The sequence below is a fragment of the Nanorana parkeri genome, unplaced genomic scaffold (genome assembly GCF_000935625.1).
Source record: "Nanorana parkeri isolate BGI_ZX_2015 unplaced genomic scaffold, ASM93562v1 scaffold309, whole genome shotgun sequence".
Taxonomy (NCBI): Eukaryota; Metazoa; Chordata; class Amphibia; order Anura; family Dicroglossidae; genus Nanorana; species Nanorana parkeri.
In genome coordinates this window covers 319773-343413 of record NW_017306577.1, presented here as the reverse complement: position 1 = coordinate 343413, position 23641 = coordinate 319773, and the positions used below count along the sequence as shown (strand labels likewise).

Here is a 23641-nt window from a genome sequence, read left to right as displayed (position 1 = left end):
TTCTAACTCTTCTATGCTTCATCCAAGACTACAAAAGAAAAATGTTGGCCCTACGTACAGTTTTATTTCCCATAGATCATGATTGGGTTTTTCTTATTCACTGTCATTAATGTTTGCTTAGTGATCACTCTCTACTGCAGGGGTGGACAGCTCTGGCTCTCCAGCTGTGCTTTAAATACAAATCTCTCTGCCTCATGCCTGTAACTGTCAATCTTGCAATGCCTCATGCGACTTGTAGTTCCACAGCAGCTGGACGGTCGGAGTTGCCCATCCCTGCTCTACCGTCTTAGTAAATCAACCCCTTTGATTTTGTAATATTTATATTTGCTTCCTCATCTATCTTGGTAGTGACCCAAACTGGCCAGCGTAGCACTACAGCAGCCACAAGATGGCGCTCTCATACCATTACTCTGGTGGCTGCTTAGTCCCACTCACCGAATTGGTCACTTTTTACTTTTTTGTGTGACGCTGGTAATTCCCTGCATTTAGAAGAGCCTGCGACTGAAGAGAGGATTGCACGCTGTTATCATGTTATTTTATGCTGTCCTGCTGAATTTTGCCTTTTATTTGACCAGGTTAGTAAACATTTATTATTATCCATTTAGAAATGATTGGGGGTGTTTGTAAAGTATATCGTTATATATGTTTATATATACAGGTGAAACTCGAATAATTAGAATATCGTGCAAAGTTCATTTATTTCACTAATGCAACTTAAAAGGAGAAACTAATATATGAGAGAGACTCATTACATGCAAAGCAAGATAGTTCAAGCCGTGATTTGTCATCATTGTGATGATTATGGCTTACAGCTCATGAAAACCCCAAGAACCCCAAATCCACAACCTCAAAAAAGTAGATTATTACATGCAATCAATAAAACAAGGATTGTACATAGAACAATATCGGACCTCTGAAAAGTACAAGCATGCATATGTACTCAGTACTTGGTTTGGGCCCCTTTTGCAGAACTTACTGCAATTACTTTTGCACGATATTCTAATTATTCGAGTTTCACCTGTATATGTATATTACAAAACCAAAGAGCTGTTCCATGTACATGTAAAATAAAATATGCCTCCCACAAAATAAAGAAATCATATAGGCATAGAAAAGAAAGGCGCTCACAGGACCTGAAAGCAGCCATGGTAAGCATTCAGTTTTACTTGGTGTCCAATGTTGTGGTGGAGCTATAATAATCCGGCCACTCAGTGTATATAATAATCTGGCCACTCAGTGTATATAATAATCTGGCCACTCAGTGTATATAATAATCCGGCCACTCAGTGTATATAATAATCTGGGCCACTCAGTGTATATAATAATCTGGCCACTCAATGTATATTTATACAGTATATATTATATTTGAATATTTACTTATGGCAAATGTTTAGATATTGGTGAAGTACAGCCAAAAAGTATGTCCTCGGAGAGGCTGAAATTATTATATTGGTTTTCTTATGCAGATAATATTTGATCAGGAAAAAGGTTAAATAATAATAATATAAAATAATATTATAATAAATATAACATTTTATGAAGTGCCTCTTTTTATACTGTGTGGGAATAGCTGGCAGTATTGTGGATGGTGTATATGGGTCATCAAGGTTTCTTATATACTCATGTTGAGGGTTTCCAAGATTTTTGCCCGATATGGAGGAAACAAACTAAGTCAAGCTCTGGGTCTTGGAGCCCGGAGGCTTTGTAGAGCTTTGGGTGGGATAAAGCCTCCATTCCTAAGTCCACATCTTACCTGTTTGCCAGACCTCATTATTAGTCTCAGCTGTCCATAGGCCTTTATATATGTGAGCTGACTGATGCTCAGGGCTCTCTCTCTCTCTCTCTGCTGCTGCTGGGTGAAAAGGCTGCATGCTGACAGAACACTAAAAAGGAGCATGTGCTGCCTGTGTGTGTTGGGGAACCCATTAGGGGACACCCTATTATTTAGGAGCTGACCTGAGTTTAGTTAGTGGTTAGGATGAGTAAATGTTTTATTTTTTACTGTGGACTTGTTGTATAAAGCCCTCCTGCATTGAACTGAATTTATTTGCTGCCGTGCTGAACAAAAGTGCCGGACAAACCTGCTTGGACATGGGCCACCATGTTTGCCCCGTGAAATTATTAATTGGTAGTTTTAGTCTATAACATGACCAAACAGGCAGGACAGCTGTGTGTGAAAAAATGTTCCCCGCTCCACTTTAAATGTCAGTTCTATCAGAATCTTTTAGCGTGCGTTACATAAAATAAGTTTATTGAGCTTCTGGACACACATAGGGGGCATTCAAGAGCTATACATGTATAAGCGGAGCCATTCCCATTTGTTATATATTTGTGCGAAGTAACAGATTCACTTTAAGGAAGAGTTAATATTATATTGTATTTTCTGCACATGTAGTTGTGAGCTACAAGGAAGCAAAGCCAACAATGGCCTTACAAAGAAGCGATGGGTGAGATCGGTGATAAATGAGCCAACGCCTATAGACTGCGTGATGTCCAGTTGGTCATCTTGGAGCGGGTGTGACCCGTGTAAAAAAAAGAGAGTAAGTACTGAAAATCCTGAGTTTGGTAAGAGGGCTTAAACAGATCACCAACACTCTGATGTCCAAGGTCGTTCTAAATTTTAGCTCCAGGGAGTAATCCACACAATGCACCCAATGCTTCTTTGGAGGAAGCACATTATCAGCTACATCTGCCGCTCCATTATCATTATACACGGCAAAAAATTGAGGGACACACAAAAAAATGGGCGATGCTCTCTGAACTTCTTTACACCTCAGTAATCTTTATTCAGTTTACGAAATTATGGACAATCCACCTGATACTGACGCGTTTCACCCACATCAAGCTTACTCATAGAGATGCTCTATGAAAAAGCTATTAGTGAATAAACTGTCTCATAGAAAGGAGACCAAGAGCGTTGTTCATCATCTCATAAATTGAATAAGCATTTTTAATAACCAGTTGCGGTGTGAAGAAATTTGGAGCAGGGTCTTTTTTTTTGGGAAGGGGGAATGCGATACATGCCAGCTCAGACGAGCACGTGGTTAGAGCCAGCACTCGATGCTGAAAGTCGAGGAGGAACAGGCCTGGGAGCAGAGTGAGGGATTATGTATACGAGGAAGAATTTACACAATTCTTTATCAAAGTTACATCTTAGCTCTCTACGGTACCCTACAATGGGTCAGGGTTAGGACCTCTGCCGGTTTAAACTGCAGCCTGTTGTACAGTTTAGTAAATACCCCCCACCCATGCTAACAATCATTATAGGCTCTAGTCATAGTGTGAAATATTGACGCATTGTTCATAGATGGTTTTTAGAGGCACGGGCATTGGAAAGGTATATTCTTCTGAACTGTCTTTAATTTGCACAGTATCGATTTACTCAAATGACGCACGTGCCACAGTTCCGCGGCGAGCGGTGTGATGTCATAGACCGTGAGGAGGAGTCGTGTGCGACCAGCAGCCCTTGCAGGAACACCAAGAGATGTGAAGGCTTCCAGTGTGTCGAGTCTGGTGAGAATCTGTTTATCTGACCAATCACCATTCTACATCTAGGAATGTGAAAAGATGTGCACTTAGTCTTGCGCAAAGATGTGCACTTAGTCTTGCTCAAAGATGTCTTCATAATGTCCTCAAAGAGGTTTAATGCATTAGTGTTAGGGTGACACCCCCTGGCAGGTGACACAGGCTTACCTGAGGGGCGGAGTCTAAGTACCAGCCGGTGTTCACCAGAGCTCCTGATGGTGGAGATGGGCCAGGCTGCTTGTGGGTAGTAGGTCGTGGTCCCCAGTGTTGCCCTGCCAAGGGATGGACGAGAACAGGAGGTCTCCAATGAAAGCAGAAGGATAAGCTCTTTCACAAACAGGAAGCTGGCATAAAGACGCAGCACCAGCTCCTTGCAGAGCTAATGCTTAAATACCCCTCTGAATCAGAGACGACACACCCAGTCTCAGGGTACACTGGAAGTCCTGGTCTGGACTCTATTACTATTATCAGCCGTACTGGCCTGTGAGATCCATTAGTAGAGGATCTCCTGGAAGTCCTGGCTGGGATTCTCAGAGGAGAGCGGTAAACCCTGACAGGTACTCTGAGCTTACCATAACAATTAGCCAATATGCACCCTGCAAGGGCAGACCCCCTACTGTCCAGGAACTGACCAACACCGACTATCCTTTGGTGCTCCTGCAGTTGCATTTGGTAGGGTACATTTTGATGACGGCAGAGCAGGACAAGATGAGGCAACCTAGACAGAAGCCAAGAACCTGGGGGGATGTCCAAGGGTCCCAGCTTCAACCTTCATGCTGGTGCAGTAAACAAGGGGAAAAGTGCAATCAAAGCTTCTAAAAAGATTGTGAAAGGGACAGTTTCCCTGCTCTGTGTCAGTACACCTAGAGCAGGTGACCAGATAAATGGAGCAAACTGTCACCCCAATATGCTGGCAGGTCAGCTCTAGATATCACACTCACAATGTATAAATGTATACTGTAAGCGAACAGTACTTTGGGCTGCAGAAGTCCATCTTTTAAACAGTATAAACCACAAAAAGGGATCAGCTACTCAATGCAATGGCTCCCAGTAATTTCAAACTTCCTGGGACTCAACGTGCTGTCCACCCACCTTGTGAGTGTGAAGGAGGACATCAAGCTTTCCATCTCAGCTTTTCCGACTGAAAAGAAAACAGGCTGTAGAGAGTGATACAAAGGAACCTACAAAGATATGTGGACACCCCTCCAAACAATGGATTTCAGGTCTTTCCACTATAGTCTACTGTTCCTACAGCATTCCAAGATGTTTTAGACACTTCTAACCTTGTGGCAACAGGTTGGAACCAGAAAATGACCTTTTCTGTTCCAGCATGGCTGTGTCCTTGTGCACCAAGCCATCTTCACACCAACTGGGGTGGAGGAACCCGAGTGGCCTGCAGAAAGCCCTGACCTCAACTCTATTGAACACCTTTTGAAATTAATTTGGAACACTCATTGCAAGTAAGCTCTTCTCAATCTAACATTAGTACCTGACCTCACAAATATTCTTTTGTGTGCACGGGTACAAATCCCCACAGACTCCAAAATCTTGTGAAAAGCCTTCCCACCAGGGGCTGTTCTACTCACAAAGATAGGGGTCAGCTTCATATTACTGCACATTGATTAAAGGAGAACTATGAGGTGGGTGCTTTTCACTCACCTCATAGTTCTAGCCGACCTGGGACAATGAGACTGTCGCAGGTCGGCTTAGTAGATCGGGAGGTGAGCGAACACATACCGGCGTTCGCTCACCTCTCGATCCTGCCGTGACAGGGGAGGAGCTGGATTCCCCCCTCCCCGCTCCGATCCTCCAGCGCTGACTGGTGGAACGGACAGGGAGGGGGCGGGTACAGCTGGCTCTACCTCTAGATAGGCAGAGCCAGCTGTCACTCACGCAGCTGAGTGGATCCAGACATAATTGTTGGGATCCGCTTCATCTGCGGCATCTCAGTATACCGTGAGCTACAGCTCGTGGTATACTGAGCCTAGGGTGATGGGAGGATGCTAGTTTGTGTCCTCCCGTTACCCTAAGGAGAACTATGGGCAAAAGCCTTAACCCCATAGTTCTCCTTTAAAATGGGATTTCCAACAAGCTCATTTAGGTGCGATGGCCAGATGCCCACACACGTTTAGTCATATACTGTAGAGTAGACATGTGCACTGGCAAAAAATGTGTTTTGTTGCGATTCGGATTTTGCGTTATTTTGTTTTTTGGGATTCAGGTCCGTAAGCCAATTTTATTTGGGTTCCAGATTCGGGTGAAATTCGTTAGCGGTAGTCTGTACGAACGTTCGTTTCGTTTTCGTGCGTTCGTTGCAGCGAGGTGACATTTAAGAGGAAAACATTTTTTTTCCCCTCAAATGTCACTTTGCTGCAACTAAATTTCGGAATCGGAAATTCGGATTCGTTTGCATTCGTCATATCTGTAATTCGGAATTCGGATACATCCAAATCTCCGAATTTCAATTTGGAACGAAACGAATGGCACATGTCTAATATAGAGTATACAGGTATATATCCACTTAATCCAAAAGCATATAAAAGAGGTAGAGGAAAGGACAGGACAGCAGGTCAATATAAACCCGGCTCAGGTTGCTCTGGCAGGCAGGGCAACAGTTTGGAACCTTACTATGTATAGGAATATGTTACTGGCTGCAAGAAACGTGATGGCTTATGATAAGGCTTCCTCAGCCATGACCTGTATTTTTAATGCAGAAGTCTGGCTCTTTATAGGTCAAAATGTAAGAAATGTTCGAATGAGGAGAGTTTGAAATAAATCACTTTATCCCTTATTACTTAGGTGGAGAATGCAGATCACTAAAACGTTTTGAGTTGTTGCTAAACTGCAGAATTGTATGACTGTCTGAGATTGATGTGCCGGGTGACAAGCAAATCATAGCAATAGAGATAAATAGACTCCTAGCATGAGATTTCAATCTCTTATTATTCTCACTGCTCAAAAATCAATGTAGCTGTGCCCTGACTATTGATATTTTGTTATATACTCCAGGAAAGTGTGTCCCTCGAAGACTGATGTGTAATGGAGATGACGACTGTGGAGATTCCTCTGATGAGAAGAACTGTAAGTCTATCCGGAGTCCATGTACGGATAAGATGGAGGAATACTGGGCCATTGAAAACCTGGCGTCGGGGTAGGTACCTCTGATATAATACCATGTGGTCGGGTTCTAAGAGCCCAGGTATGTACCAAAGCGCCAGTACCAATGGGCTACCACGTACAGAGCATGGCGTCATTGCATTCCTGTCAATGTCTTATTTTTCCTGGGTCCCTAAATGTCATTCTGACATTATTATTTAACCGCAAATGTCAGCATGTCATTGTTTTGGCAACCAGAGAGTCAGTGTGCTATTTTCTAGGATCCCAAGTGTCAGTTTGCTTTGGAGCTAAGACCAAAAGTGTCAAAGCATTATTATTTTGGGGCACCAAGAGCTACTGTACTTTTATCTTAGACCCTATGTGTGGGTTTTTCATTGTTTTGGGAGCCCAAGAGTCAATGCGCCATTCTTCTGGGCCTCCAGATGCCAATATGTCAGTGGTCTAGAACCTTTATGCGTCAGAGTTTTTCTTTTGGGACTCCAAATGACAGTGTGTCATTATTCTGGGACCTCCAAGTGTCAGTGTGTCATTGTTCTGGGACTCCCAAGTGTCAGTGTGTCATTGATCTGGACCCCCAAGTGTCAGTGTGTCATTGTTCTGGGTCCCCCAAGTGTCAGTGTGTCATTGTTCTGGGACCCCCAAGTGTCAGTGTGACATTGTTCTTGGATTCACAAGTGTCAGTGTGTCATTGTTCTGGGACCTCCAAGTGTCAGTGTGTCATTGTTCTGGGACCACCAAGTGTCAGTGTGTCATTGTTCTGGGACACCGAAGTGTCAGTGTGTCATTGTTCTGGGACCACCAAGTGTCACTTTGTTACTATCTGGGACCTCAAGTATTAGTTTGTTATTGTTCTGGTTCGACAAGCACCATGTCATTGTTTTGGGACCCAGAATGTCACTGCGCCATTATTTATATATTTATGCTTAAATGCATTTATATGATAATTCTTCCTACAAATTGTAACTGTTTTTTAATTTAATATAGACAATTATTTATTGGAAGAAACTGCAACAAGTATTAATTCGTCATAATACATTTTTTTTTTCATACATTTTAAAATTTCTTTCAGATTGAATCTGTTCACGAATTTGCGGGAAGGGTTAGTGTTTGATCACCGTTATTATGGCGGCGGCTGCGCTCCACACTACATCCTGGGCACTCGGTTTAGAAAACCGTTTAATGTGGAAAGTTATATCACCGATGTAAGTTGGTAACTTATAACTCGCTCAATGTTGACTTCAGGATTTATGCTGCAGTGTGTCATTTGAAATCAGTTCTATCATTGTGTCAGGATTAGGTGAGTCTCCAATGCCTGGATGTCAATAAAAATCAATCATAAATGGCGGCAGCCCTCCCAAAAGGGAAACAGTGGCCTGATAAATCATCTGAATCATCAATACGCTCCTCACTTCCCCCTTCCACATACTCTTTCCTGCAGAATTCTCCTAAACAGGATGCATGAGGCTTTTCATATACATTTTGGAGGCAGCTCTCTGTCAGCCGGTAGCCATGGAGGTCTTTTTTTAATTTTGTTCATTTTTATACACTTTTTCCATGTTTTATAGATTAGTATTTAACACATAATATATTAACATAAAATTATATTTATTTCTCCTTCTCCTTCTTCTTCATCTTTTTCTTCTTCTCCTTCTTCTCCCTCTTCTCCTCCTTCTCCTCCTTTTCATTCTTCTCTTCTTCTGCTTCTCCTTTTCCTCCTTCTCCTTCTTCCTCTCCTCCCCCTTCTTCCTCCCCTCCTCCTTCTTCCTCTCCCCCTCCTTCTTCCTCTCCTCCTCCTTCTTCCTCTCCTCCTTCTTCTTCCTACCCTCCACCTTCTTCCTCTCCTCCTCCTTCTTCCTCTCCTCCTCCTTCTTCCTCCCCTCCTCCTTCTTCCTCTCCTCCTTCTTCTTCCTCTCCTCCTTCTTCTTCCTCCCCTCCTCCTTCTCCTTTTTCACCTCCTCCTTCTACTTCTTCTACTTTTCTTGTTTTTTCTTCTCATTTTTCTCCTTCTCCTACTCCTCCATCCCATTCTTCTCCTCCTTCTTCTCCTTCTCCGACTCCTCCATCCCCTTCTTCTCCTTCTCCGACTCCACCATCCCCTCCTCCTTCTCCTTTTCCTTTTTCTACTTTTCCTTCTTCTCCTCATCCTCCTTCTTCGCCTCCTTCTCCTTCTTCTCCTTCTCTTCCTCCTCATTCTCCTTCTTCTCCTTCTCCTCCCCCTCCTCCTCCTTCTTCTTCTCCTTCTCCTCCCCCTCCTCCTCCTTCTTCTTCTCCTTCTCCTCCCCCTCCTCCTCCTTCTTCTTCTCCTTCTCCTCCCCCTCCTCCTCCTTCTTCTTCTCCTTCTCCTCCCCCTCCTCCTCCTTCTTCTTCTCCTTCTCCTCCTCCTCCTCCTCCTTCTCCTTCTCTTCCTCCTCATCCTCCTTCTCCTCCTCCTCCTTCTTCTCCTTCTCCTTCTTGTCCTCCTTTTCCTCCTCTTCCTCCTCCTTTTTTTGTATTATTTATAGATATTTTACTACATTTTACCATTCTACTTTTTTTTTTACAATTTCGTAAAATTTTTTTACTATTTTTCACGAAGAGAATATCAATATTGTGTTTATATTTGCTTTATAATATGTACATCATGGCACACACTCTTTCTGTACTTCTTTCATGTTCTACCTACCCCTCATCAAATAGACCTCTTTTAAATCTCTTAAAGAAGTACAGATGGTAGTACAGTAAACTCTCAGTTATCCGGTATTCAACTAACCAGAACTTTCATCTAACCAGAAAAAAAATGCCCAGTGTACTCACTGTTTTGCTGATGTGAGGCATGTATTATCCTGGAAACGTTTGTGTGCCTATTTGTCATAATTTTCTTTTGATGACTGCATTTCAATATTAATATGAAGTCAATACAGAGTTTATGTTATGATATAGTATGGAGAATGCAATTAGTTAGACCTATTTTTAATAGTAACTCTCAAGCAACCAGAAACTACTTTTATCTGGAATCTACCCATACCCGTGGATGCCGGATAACGGGGAGTTTACTGTACAAGGTTGACAGAGGTTTTAGCTCTTCCTCGCCCGTTCCAAACAATAACAGTTTGTGTATTTGGCTGGAGTCGGGTGTTCAGTTCAGCTTGAGCTCACCATTCATATTTCTCTGTGCAGGCCAAAGGCGAATACAAATTTTCACTATCTGAACACGATTCGTACTCTGATTTCGAAAGAGACTTCTCCAGCGCTCATGCGAAACAAACAAGCTTCAAGTTCGGCTTCAGCATCCCAGAGGTGTTCGAGATCGGATTCAGTTACAGCGATATGAAGTTTAAAAAGTTTGTGGAGAGGACGAAGAAATTTTCACACACGGTAAGTACTAGACATGTGCGATTCGTTTCGTTACGAATCGAAATTCGTACGAATTTTCCTGAAATTCGTAGATTCGTAAGCATACGAAATCCGAATGGCAGTTTACGAATTTATGTCCAAAATACAAAATTCCGCTATTACGAAATACGAAATAATGGATATTACGAAACGGAAGAAAACGAAACGGAACACATTTTTTGACGGCGCACAAGTCTAGTAAATACCGGAGGCGGGTTGGGTCTGAATTGTTTGGCGTGCCCATGTGTTGCTGACAAGATGGTCAGATGTATGATAGGAATAAAGGAAACGCACGAAGTGTGGGAGTTGATATCAGCCAATCAGAATTCATCCTTCATATGCATTTTATTACCAAGGGTGCGGCTACTGCTCAGCAACTCAATGAGTAAGGGGATCCTTCATTGGTAATAAGTGATTATATTCATGTTGCTTAGGCTCGGTTCACACCTAAGCGTTTTTTTATGCTCGTTTTTTTCGCGTTTTTTCGTTCAGTGAAATGCGCGTTTCACTGGCGGTATGATTTTTTTTTGTTTTTTTCTCTATTTAAAAAATAACTTTTTATTTTTCAATTTTAAACTTCCCAACGGCTCCGCCCCCCTGCGATGCAGCCGCTCGCAAGGGACGGAACCTCGGAAGTCGGTTTTACAGCGTGTAGGAACGCACAGTAAAACACCCAGGTGTGAACTAGGCCTTAGTTATAAGTTGCTCTCAGTTGCTCAAAGTGGAGTTTTTAATACCTTTACCAGTTTCTATGAATAAGGTCCTGACATGTCACAGTACATTGTATATCATCACAGTATCAGAGAGCTCAGCCTCATGTGACATCAATGGCTATCTCTGCCCACACCGCCGCTCTCCTGATCTGTCACAGGAGGCTGAGCGGTCCGGGGAGGAAAGACGCCGGCCGCTCACAGCGCTCTCCTCCCGCAGTGCTCGGCCGGCTGTCACAGTTTCTCTCCTCCCCGCTGGGACACAGAGCAGCGCCCAGTAGGGAGGAGAGAAAGAACGGATGAACCGCTATTTCGGCCCAAAAATTGCACTTTTGGCATTACCCTAACAATGAACTACTCCTTTTTGCTTCATTTGGGTCAGTTAAATATCCCATTGAAAGTATTTTCATCTATCTGTCTGATATGTGCAAAAAATCCCTGCCAGGAATCAGTTGATAACTGTCACGTACCTGGTAAGAGACCGGAAGGTGAGGAGGCTTCTCTTGCGACTCGTGTCCTTCCGCCCCCTGGAGGTGGGAACAGGGAGCAGTTGGACAGCGAGGAGCAGGAGTGCCACTGATGGGAACTGACACTGTGCAGGAGACGTCCTGATGACGTGTAGTCAGGTCCACCGAGCAGATGGCGTGGAGCAGGAACCGGAGACTGGAGCGTAGTCAGGAAAGCCAGAGGTTGGAGCCAGCCGGACACTCAGCAGAGTAGGAAATCAGGAGGCAGAAGGCAAAGTCCAGAAAACAGGCCGAGGTCAGGGGCAGGCAGCAATCCAATAGCAAAGTCCAAGCAAACCGGGTCAGGCAGGTCACAGGAATCCAACAGGTACAAGCACACGGGAACACTAGCTGAAAAGACCATCAGCAATGGAGCAGGGGCAGGTTCGTTTTTATATGGTGAGCTTAACCAGGTAGCAGCATCACTTCCTGTGCGACAGCCATTGCGTGTGTTTTTGCTCACTTCTGGTTTGCACGCGTTTTCCGGCCATATGGAGATATGGTATGCGCGCATGAGCGGCCTCCATTTTGCCCTTACAATAACTTCCTGTACACTCTGCCTGTGTTGAACTCTTATCAGTTACATTGTGTACAGTTATCGCTGAAGACTACCCATGTATGTTATGGAGATGAGGAGAGGGGTGGTGTCTGTAGCCCTGTCCTATTTCTGTTGCCCTGATACAGTAGTTTGAGTGAAAGTTGCCACCCTAGGACAGCGAATGTATCATGGGAAGGGTCATCAGGTGAAAATACAATTTGAAAAAATCCCGAAAAAAGAAACGTATACAACCATCGCATTCAAGGACTGGTGAACTGCAATATATTACATTTTTGCTTTGATGTTTAGATACGCTTTAAAAAAGCTATTCTGTAGCTCCAGTTAGGTGATTGCAATGACAAAAGAAGGACTGAACAGTGTGCCTAGCTCTAGGTGTAGCCACCTTAGCAGGGACCACAGACCAGGACTGCAGTTCAGAATAGAAAAATACATAAGGGATCCCTCTAGATGTGCTCACTGCTTTCCACAATATTATATCTGAAATCACATGGGATAGGGGGGTGGGCGGTGCTTTGCTCTGCCTTCTTGCAGTTTGTGTTGTGCAGTGACTACACGAGTGCAGTGCAGCAAAAAAACCATCATTTATGATTTCTGGCAGTTTGTGATCTACAGTGATTACACACGTGCAGCAGAGCTATACTCATTTATGGTTTCTGGCAGCAAAGACATTAAAACAAACAGGAATGTGGAACAAATACTTTCCCTGATCCCAGTCCTTGTCTGCAGTAATAGTGCAGACAACAGACAGACTGTATTTACACATTGCAATGTTTTCACTGCGCTGAGCCTGTGATGGCAACAATTAAAGCAGAAGGAAGGAAAAGGAAGAGGTAAGGGGTTATATCTGTAGAACCATATCAATTGTATCAGTGAAAGTAATGTGTGTTTACAATTTTGATCACTTATATTGGTTTCGTTTGTGGTATAAATATAGCACGTATCACAATACCAAGCGCAGCACACTGGTTCACAATTAATGTGTGTTTACGGTACAGATACCATTTAAGGACCTACAGAGTAATAAAAGTCTAATGGGTATTTCAGCAAAGCTCGCTCATCAGCGCTCGGTCGGATCTGGAGGTGGCGAAATACAAGTTGAAGTCCCGCGGACTGATGCTGCACTCGGAGTTCTTCCAGAGGGTGAAACAGCTGCCGATGGAATACGTCTACGGCGAATACCGGGACCTTTTCAGGGACTACGGGACCCATTATATCACTGAGGCCACGCTGGGCGGAGTCTATGAATATACGCTCATCCTCAACAAAGAGCACGTGAAGAACGAAGGTAACATTTCAAGAGTAACAGGAAAAATACTAAAATACTATTCTGAAATACAAAGTCTCATATGCTGGGGGGTGGGAGGGGGAGGGGAAGGGGGGATGGTATTTTTTCTTACATTGAGTCAAATGGATTTTTTGATATATATGATAGAAATGTCAAACCAGCTCAGTAACTATAATTGATGAGGTATTCAGAAACATTTGGATAGGTGCACCTCTCAGTCTGCTGATCACTATACACAGCGATAGTATGACTTCCCAAAAAAAGTCATCTTTGTCCTGTCAGTGACTTAGATAATGCCATCAGTCCCGGCCAGTACACTTTCTGCATGGAGTTTGCATGGTCTCCCTGTGCTTACATGGATTTCCTTTGGGTACTCCAGTTCAGGGGCGTACCTACCACCGGTGTAGCCGCTGAGATCTGGTCCTGGGAACTCCCCCCATTGGTGGAATATGGGGCAGTGCAGGGTCCTTGGGGCCCTGAGGGGGGTCTGATGGGCTTCTGAACTGGGGGAGATGGGTTCTGACAGCTTCTGCATGGAGTTTGGATGGTCTACCTGTGCTTGCATGGATTTCCTTCGAGTACTCCAGTTCAGGTGCGCACCTACCACCGGTGTGGCCACTGAGATCTGGTCCCGGACACCCCCCCCATTGGTGGAATACGGGGCAGTGCAGGGTCCCTGGGACCCTGAGCTGGGGGAGATGGGGTCGGATGGTTTGTGGACCACGTCCATAGTAACAGGCAGTGGTAGAGGATAGGGGAGAGCCATGCCAAGAGAACCAGAGGGGAGCTGGAGATGGAGGAGAGCAGCTGAGAGATGCAATGTATCCGAGTATAGAATCCGGACTGTACGGGGAGACAATCAGATCAGCAAAGATTCCTGTGTACATAGAGATCTCTGTGTATATACAGATCAATGTGTATATAGAGATCAGTGTGCGCTATACTCCTTACTGTGTATATAGAGATTCAGGGGCTTCTGAGTGGGGGTGGGGGTACCTCTCAGGGCCACCGCTGCTCCAGTTTCTTTTCACCCACCTTTTTAAATCGGCTCCAATATTTATATATGTGACGCAGGGCCCTTAGAGTGCAAGCTCCATGGCGGCAAGGATGTGAATGAATATGAAGTAAAGTGCTGCGTAATATGTTGCCGCTATATAAATGCCTGCGATATACAAAATAAACTTGGATGTAATTATTTATTTGTATTTATAATAATCATCATTATTCAATTAAGATATTCAAAAACAGACAGGTCCTCTTTATAGTTTTTTTGTTTTGTTTTTTTTTGTACTCCGCAGGTTACTCCTTAAGTGATGTGAAATCTTGCCTGAACCTGGGATTTTCTCTCGGCGGCAACGTCTGCGGCGTTTACATTAGCGGCAGTATGACTTTCGACCAGTGCGATGGGCTTTTGAAAGAGATCGGAGGTGAGAAGCCGGTTATAGCATTTCAGAGCTTCACCGGTTATAAAATCCTGAAATAAGGATATCCGGGGACTGGCAGGAGATCAAAACCACATTTTAATGACCGGGGCCGTAACTACGGATCACGGGGGCCCCATAACAAAAAGGTGATAGGGCCCCCCTGATGACCTCTCTGTGAGCGGTAAGTAACGATGCCAAGATCCCAAAGTCTCTACGCTGTACTCCGTTTGCCCTACTTTTGGCCTGTTGCAAGCAGTGGGCTGGCTCTTGAGAGGATGTATGCAAATATCAAATGATGGGTGGGTGTCAGCATGGGAGAGTGGGCGTTCCCAGGCAGGCTGTATTTGCATGCAAACCACCCAAGCTAATGCCCATATGTGATACTGAGGCTTTATGATTGAAAGAATTGAAATCCAATTAATGAAAGGGGCGAGTCAGGGACAGCAATGCTTGGGAGAAAAGTGCTAGATGATGCTGGTCATCAACCAGCCAGGGGGGCGGGCTCTGTTTGACTTGCTGCAGCTTTTAATACACATTGTGAGAAGCTCCCAGTGTGCAGTGATATCAGAGGAAGCCATTCCAGTCCAGGAGAGGAGGCGGTACAACTGTGCAAGACTGAAGGGAAGGACGGAGGTCAGCTAGAAGACTGAAGGGAAGGACGGAGGTCAGATAGAAGACTGAAGGGAAGGACGGAGGTCAGATGGAAGACTGAAGGGAGGGCCGGAGGTGAGATAGAAGACTGAAGAGGAGGAAGGAGCTCAGATAGAAGACTGAAGGGGAGGATAGAGGTCAGATATAAGACTGAAGAGGAGGAAGGAGGTCAGCTAGAAGACTGAAGAGGAGGACGGAGGTCAGCTAGAAGACTGAAGGGGAGGATAGAGGTCAGATATAAGACTGAAGGGAAGCACGGAGGTCAGATAGAAGAGTGAAGGGAAGGACGGAGGTCAGATATAAGACTGAAGGGAAGCACGGAGGTCAGATAGAAGACTGAAGGGAAGGACGGAGGTCAGATATAAGACTGAAGGGAAGGACGGAGGTCAGATAGAAGACTGAAGGGGAGGACGGAGGTGAGATAGAAGACTGAAGGGAATGCAATGGACGAAGTGCCGCCCCTTAAAGCTCACCCTGCTAGTTCCGGCCTGTAACCATTTTCCCAGTGGTCTCCATTCATCAATTGACATTTTCATCCCTTTGCAGAAAAGACCGACAATAATAAAGTTGTTGAAGATTTTGTTGCTCTTGTACGCGGAGGATCCAGCGAGCACGTGACCACACTCGCGTACAGGAATCTCCCGACACCGGAGTTGATGCAGGAGTGGGGGGACGCCGTGCAGTACAGTCCTGAAATCTTAAAGATTAAGGTACAAGCTATTACGTATTTCTCATTTTATGTATCTTTAAAGACAAAATTATTTTTGTAGTTTTAAATAGAAAAGAGGTTTTTTAAAAAAAAAAATTTAAATTTTTTTATTTGGGATATACTTGAAAAGGACGGAACGTCCATCAGCTTTTACCTGTGCCTGCGCTCTCTTTGGAGAGTTGTCCCCTCACTTCCTGTTCTTCTGTCATTTGGAGAATATTGGAGGGGAAAACTCCTAAAGGGAGATACAGAGAGTATTTTTTAAATAAATTGGGGCCACGACCTTTGTCCAGTTTGTATCACTTCTTGTAATGTGTCTCGGTTTTGGAGATTCTCCTAATGTCCTGACATCCGGTGTCTCTGAATAGGTCAGGGTGCCCCCAGAGACAGGAAGTATCTCCCCAATGAGATTCACACGACAATCGTCCCGCACGTACAGCTCTGTGCTGCGTGCAGCTCCCGAGAAGGACAGGTGCTGCATGTGATTAGTACGCAGCCCCCGTAATTCTCTATGGGAGTATGCGGCCGTACGCCCCCCTAAGTTCACCTCAAGTGCAGGTCCGTGTGGGTGCGTGTTTCCTCACTCGGACGCAGACAGGATCCATCCTGTCAGTGTAAGAGTACGCTCACCCGCACCCCTACGGACGTGCAGGATGGATGAGCGTAGGGGGGCGTATGGCCGTGTAGTCCCATAGAGAAGGACGGGGGCTGCATACTAATCACATGCCCGATACGGAGCTGTACGTGCGGTTTGATTGTCGTGTGAATGGGGCCTTAAACCCTCCCTTGCTCTGTGATAAAGACTGTTTAGATTACGGGGTATGTAAACCAAAAATAAAAATGTAATATATTGCATCTTGTCAGTCCTTGGTGGCTGCATTAGTTTTCTTTCTTCAGGCTTTCATTTTTTTCACCTAATGATCCTGCCAGTAACACGCTTCCTGTTCTCAGGTGACAATGCTCACTCACTGCACTGTATCTATTAGTGATGCACCGATACCGATACTATGCCGATGCTGAGTATTTGGTGCAGAGTATCTGGGAGAGTACGAGTACTCGCCCAAATGCTCTGATGCCTAGCCCGCTACTTCCGGTACCAGGAAGCCGAGCAGTGAGTCATTACACGCTGTCCGGCTCCATACTCCCTCGTCACTTGTGACAGGAAGCCGGCTTTCTGATTGGCCGGGAAGCCAGCTTCATGCTCCCTCGTCAGCTCAAAACGAGGGAGCATGGAGCCGGCTTCCTGGCCAATCCATTACACGCTGCCTGGCTTCCCTGCTAATTGGGAAGCCGGATGGCGAATCTCTACACGCTGCCTGGCTTCCTGAATGGGACCTCCAGCATTGGTATTCGGTATCAGCGAGTACCGGAAAAAAAATATCGGTACTCGTACTCGATATCGAAATACCGTTATAGGTGCATCCCTAGTATCTATGGAGGAGCAGCATTGTCACAGGCAGTCTGTAGGGACTATTCATATCCATAACATAGGGGGGAGATGTTCTGTGGTTCATAAAGGAGAACTGTGAAGTCTGGTAACATTGTTTTAGGCTCAACACACACATATTATAATCAGATTAGATTTAGGCCCCGTTCACATGTAGCGACTTATCGCGCGATTTCCACCGCGATATCGCGCATTTTTGCCGCGCGATATCGCGAGAAGTCGCCGGCTAATGATAGTCAATGGAGCTGTCTTAGCTCCATGTCGCGTGTCGCTCGTCGCGGTCGCAAGTCGCTTCTACCGGACCCTTTTTTCGGCGGATTTTGCTTTTTTTCTATGGAGCCCGACGGAGAAGGTCGCGCTACCGTCGCTGGATCGTCGCTGGAACGTCGCCCCGAAAGTCGCGCTATGCCGGCCGCTGCAAAGGTATGTCGCTACATGTAAATGGGGCCTTACCAACAAGTATGTAACACAAAGGCTTAACTGATTGGATGCATATTGAATGAATAGTTTAGGAAGGTACTTATATTACATAGTTTGGTAGATCTAAAGTTGATTGTACAGCAAGATTGTAATGTGTACAGTGACCCTTAGATTTCAGGAAGTTACAAAGACACTGAATTTCTGACGGGAACTACAAGAATACTTTTGTGTAGAAGATTTATTTAACCTGAAAAATTAAAACTAAAGCAGCCAATATATCTAAATACTAGTAAGCTGCAATATATTACATTTTTGTTCTTGGGTTTAGATATCCTTTAAAGTTGACCTGCCATGAAAAAAAAAGAAAACATGTAATGCACAAAATCAAATTTACCAAACCCCATCATTGTTTTATGTTATAAAAAAAAGCTGCCTCTTGCTTCCCTCCTTTTCTCCCCTTTTGCCCCACAGGCCAGCCCTTTGTATGAATTGGTGACAGCAACGGACTTCATCGGGGGCAACACTCTGCAGGAGAATATGAAACGCGCCCTGGAGGAATTTGAAAAGGAGACCATGTCCTGCCGCTGTGCCCCGTGCGAAAATAATGGTGTTGCCGTCTTCAAAGGTACAAATCTCAGAAGCTAAATAAGGAGGAATTCAGATCAGTGCTGCTTATTACCCCCAAATATAAGTTTTAAAAAAAACAGCTTCCACAGGAAGGGATCTGTCAAAATGGCAGCCAGGAGTTGCTGTTACAGTGGCTGCTGTTGCAAAGAATCAGCTGACACAATGTTTTTAAACACTATTCAGATGTTTGATATAGAGATACAAAGTAACATTGTTTATATCATTGCTCAGAGGGAGATAGAGAGATACAAAGGAACATTGATCAGAGGGGAGCTAGAGAGATACAAAGGAACATTGATCAGAGGGGAGCTAGAGAGATACAAAGGAACATTGATCAGAGGGGAGCTAGAGAGATACAAAGGAACATTGATCAGAGGGGAGCTAGAGAGATACAAAGGAACATTGATCAGAGGGGAGCTAGAGAGATACAAAGGAACATTGATCAGAGGGGAGCTAGAGAGATACAAAGGAACATTGATCAGAGGGGAGCTAGAGAGATACAAAGGAACATTGATCAGAGGGGAGCTAGAGAGATACAAAGGAACATTGATCAGAGGGGAGCTAGAGAGATACAAAGGAACATTGATCAGAGGGGAGCTAGAGAGATACAAAGGAACATTGATCAGAGGGGAGCTAGAGAGATACAAAGGAACATTGATCAGAGGGGAGCTAGAGAGATACAAAGGAACATTGATCAGAGGGGAGCTAGAGAGATACAAAGGAACATTGATCAGAGGGGAGCTAGAGAGATACAAAGGAACATTGATCAGAGGGGAGCTAGAGAGATACAAAGGAACATTGATCAGAGGGGAGCTAGAGAGATACAAAGGAACATTGATCAGAGGGGAGCTAGAGAGATACAAAGGAACATTGATCAGAGGGGAGCTAGAGAGATACAAAGGAACATTGATCAGAGGGGAGCTAGAGAGATACAAAGGAACATTGATCAGAGGGGAGCTAGAGAGATACAAAGGAACATTGATCAGAGGGGAGCTAGAGAGATACAAAGGAACATTGATCAGAGGGGAGCTAGAGAGATACAAAGGAACATTGATCAGAGGGGAGCTAGAGAGATACAAAGGAACATTGATCAGAGGGGAGCTAGAGAGATACAAAGGAACATTGATCAGAGGGGAGCTAGAGAGATACAAAGGAACATTGATCAGAGGGGAGCTAGAGAGATACAAAGGAACATTGATCAGAGGGGAGCTAGAGAGATACAAAGGAACATTGATCAGAGGGGAGCTAGAGAGATACAAAGGAACATTGATCAGAGGGGAGCTAGAGAGATACAAAGGAACATTGATCAGAGGGGAGCTAGAGAGATACAAAGGAACATTGATCAGAGGGAGATAAAGTAACAAGTAACATTGTTTATGTTACATAGTTAGTCAGGCTGAAAAAAGTCCAGAGTCCAACTTATAGAACCCCCCCCCCCCTAAAACAGAACACTATGCCCCCAGTCACCCACTGTGGGCATAGTGTTCCTTCCTGACCCCATAAGGTAATCAGATATTTCCTCGATCAACAATCTCTGGTGCTTATTATACCTATAAGAACTCCATATCCAGTAATATTCTGTGCATTTAGGAATACATCCAGATTTTTTTAAACAGTTAACTGAGTTAGATAGAACTTTATTATAGAGTAAAATTTAGTAGGGATGCACTGATACCGGTAAAATTGAGGCTTCCTATCTACATTAACATGTTTTCTTTAACTAACACTGATCAAAGTATAAAAAAGTTTTTTGTTTTTTTTTTGCGTGTGAATTTCAATAAAATAATTTTTGCAAGACAATATCAGCAGAAAATTATTTATTCCTAAAATAAAGTTATGACAAAAGTTATTGTTGAATCCATGGCAGAAATCTAAAAATTGCCACAATTGCTATTGCCACTGGTCCATATGTGGTGTAGAGGTGTGAGGGCTTAACTGGCTAAATAATGCATAATTTGAAATGAAAAATTCCTCAATGCAACCCTGGCCCTAGAATGTTTGTGACTGTGTGTTTTCTTTAATGATATTAGGATTGTGTGATCAACACATCAGTTATATATAAAAAAAGAAGAAACTAAAAAACCTTTCTAAAAATTTGGAAAATATCTTTCACAATAATACTGTTCCTGTTTGTTTTTGCAGAGAATCGCTGTGAATGTGTTTGTCCGGCTGGGTTTAAAGGGTCAGCTTGTGAAATCAGCAAAAGGCCAGGTAAAGATAACAGACGTGGCTTGCTAACTGTTGTTTGTTTTAGGATTTTTGTAGGTCGTCTGCAGAGCCACAAAGAGAACTTGTGAAGACAGTAAAAAAAAAACATTGCCAGGTTTCTTTTCCAAACTCTTTGAGCCAAGTGTTCTGTTTGAGCCTGTTCCAGTCTTAGCCCTCGTTCACACCTGAACGTTTTGTAGCGCGTTCTACGCTCGAAGAACGCTCTACAAAACGCTCAAAAATATAAATTGCATTGGAGTCAATGGACTCGTTCCCACCTTGGCGTATTTCCGCCCGTCCCGAACGCGCTACAAAACGGCCCACGCCTGAAAAGGTCCCGGGACTACTTTGGGCCATTTTGTAGGGTGTTTTCCATTGGGATACTGCCAAGTAGCCTTTGGAATCGCGCGACGGTCGCGCGACTTTTTTACCGCGAATCGCGGTAAAAAACCCGCGTGACGGTCGGCGCGACAGACGCGCATATTACAATACGCCTAGGTGTGAATGGAGGGTTAGGCAACGTAGGCAGATTCCTTTAGTACCACCAAATGGAGAAGGCACCAGAGATGTGTCAGAAATTGCATTCCTAATGGAGTCTTTAGTAGTCTACTAAATAGATTCAGCAAAGCTAACATATTAGCATAAAGATCCTTCTCTTGAAAAAAAAAATGGCAATTATTTTCATCTACGTACCATGAGTTTGTAAATTACAACCGTATGACTCCTCTCAACATCCCCTTCGTAAGTTCCACCAACAGCAAAGTTGCTCAGTTTAGGTAAATTGTTCAGGTGGTCAGATAATGAAACAAAATAGGTAAGGATTAACCACGACCTTTACATTTTGAGGACTGGTGCTGCCCCTCTACTCCTGCTGCCCTAGGCACTGGTCTACAACTGCCATTTTGGAGCCCTGGGTGAAGGTCAGCAGTACAGAATGGACAAGTGGACACCAAAGAAAAGATTGGTATCTAGATAGGCAATAAAAGTCTGATGTTTTACAACACTGAGAAAATTAAAACTCAGGCTTCGTACATTTAAAGTGATTTAGCACAACATCCCCTGACCCCTTAAATATAAACTTTACCATTTCTCCCCTCTGCAAATACTGTTTGCGATTTAGGGTTTAGGTGAACAGAAAAGGTGGGTTACAGGATATAAAATATGAATTTTGGAGAAGTGCAGAGGAAGGCAAGCTAGGAATAGACAAGTGGGACACCAAAGCTGAAAGATATGAGGTTGGTAAGGAAAGGCAAGCTAGGAATGAACAGGTGGAAGAGGAAGACAAGCTAGGAATGAACAAGTGGGACACCAAAGCTGCAATATACAGTATGTTGTTGGTAAAGAAAGGCAAGCCAGGAATGGACAAGTGGAAGAGAAAGGCAAGCTAGGAATGGACAAGTGGGACACAAAAGCTGCAATATATGGTGTTGGTAAGGAAAAGTAAAGGATTGAGGAGATCTATGTAAATAAATGAGTAAAAAAAAAATGAATTATACTCAATATGGCCAAAGGTTTGTGGACACTTGAACATCACACCTGTATGAGCTTGTTGGACATCCATTTCCCTGTCTGTGACCATTCAGCCATAACAGTATTTATGGGGTCAGGTAATGACATTGGAAGTGAAGACTTAGTGCAGAAGACCTGGTTCTTCCAATCTGTGCCAAAAAATGTTCCGCTGTGTTGAGGTCAAAGCTTTGTGCAGACCACTTTATGGAAACACCTGAACTCAATTATTTGGTGGAGTCTACATATTTGCAGTGGGTCATACAGAGAAATAATGTTAGTGATGGTATGTTTTTATTTGCTAGTAGGGTTAGGGGTGACAAGAAGGTTTCCAGTCTAGAGCATCAAAATGGTCAGAAGTGACCTGGTGCCCTGGGTACAAGCATCTATCTCTAGGTGTTTAGATTGGAACCTGGCACACATACCCTGAGACTGCAGAGAAAAATAAATTGAGATTTTGAGATATAGAGGACCTTAGGGTAAACTTCAGGACCCCAAGCAGCTGTATTTGCTCAGGATCTCAGCACTATGTTTATCCATGAAAGGCGTTGGAAGCCTTACCTGCTGCTATTTTATTTTTCAGCTCCCCCCATTGATGGAAATTGGAGTTGTTGGACCAGCTGGACATCATGCTCAGGAAGAGTCCAAACAAGGCAACGACAGTGCAATAACCCTTCTCCGAGAAACGGGGGTCAGGATTGTCCGGGAGCGTCCACCGACAGCAGAAGCTGTTAGCCACCCCATGCTGGGAAAGGATGGTATATAGGGACTGAAGGATGTGTCTGAAATATTCCAATAAAATATTAAACTTCGTTACATGGGTGATGTTTGATTTAAACTGAGGGAACCTGGAGATGATAATATATACAGTATATATTTTTATTATTATCTTATGCAATTCCATGCCATTCTGGTCATGGCCACATTAGTGGTTTAACCCTTTCACTGCTAGATTTCACCCTACATTTTTCACCTTAGATGGCCAGACCATTTGTGTCATACTTAAATTTTTCACAATTTTTCACATACAGTTTTAAAAGGTTGTAAAAAGGCTTTTCAGCTGCATGTTATGGTAATGTGTTACTGCAATGTTTAAGACCTCACATTCTACTGTGTGGTGCTTTGCAGTGCCATTTATGTTGAATGGTATTCCAATGCACCATGCTAGCACACCTAAACGCATGAGCATTTCAATGTGCCACAATGTGCAGATGGGAACCGTCTGTGTGTTGTGGTGTGCTGCATAGAAAAAAAGAAAGTTGATGTCTGATATTTGAATGCTGTGGTGCATTGGCTCCCCCATTTATAATAAACGGGGCTTCTGTAACCCAATGTACGTTAAAGGGATATTATCACTTTTCCCATTAATGTCAGAGGTGTCTGAGAAAAGACCTCCCCCCTATAGACTAATTGTTACTTTTCTACTGATCTTGTGCTGTACTTTCTTTCATTTTGCCGCCAGCAAGATGCCTGGTGGTTGTGTCTATCAGGAGTCAGGACTAGGGATGAGCTTCAGGTTTGGTTAGGTCAAGGTTGGGTTCTCAGCAAAGCCAACCTGTTCACTGATGGACACAG

At 43.9% G+C, this 23641-nt stretch overlaps 1 protein-coding gene across 1 annotated transcript; it reads left to right on the top strand.

The window, feature by feature from the left end:
- The first annotated feature begins 494 nt into the window (after positions 1-494).
- C8B (complement C8 beta chain) lies at positions 495-22801 on the top strand. The gene is made up of 12 exons (XM_018557886.1): positions 495-575; positions 2396-2540; positions 3372-3513; positions 6535-6676; positions 7712-7844; positions 9799-9996; positions 12834-13074; positions 14373-14501; positions 15696-15859; positions 18197-18350; positions 20495-20563; positions 22650-22801. Exons 1-12 carry the CDS (start codon positions 529-531, stop codon positions 22799-22801), a joined length of 1716 nt encoding a protein of 571 aa, XP_018413388.1. The 5' UTR covers positions 495-528.
- The last annotated feature ends 840 nt before the right edge of the window (positions 22802-23641 follow it).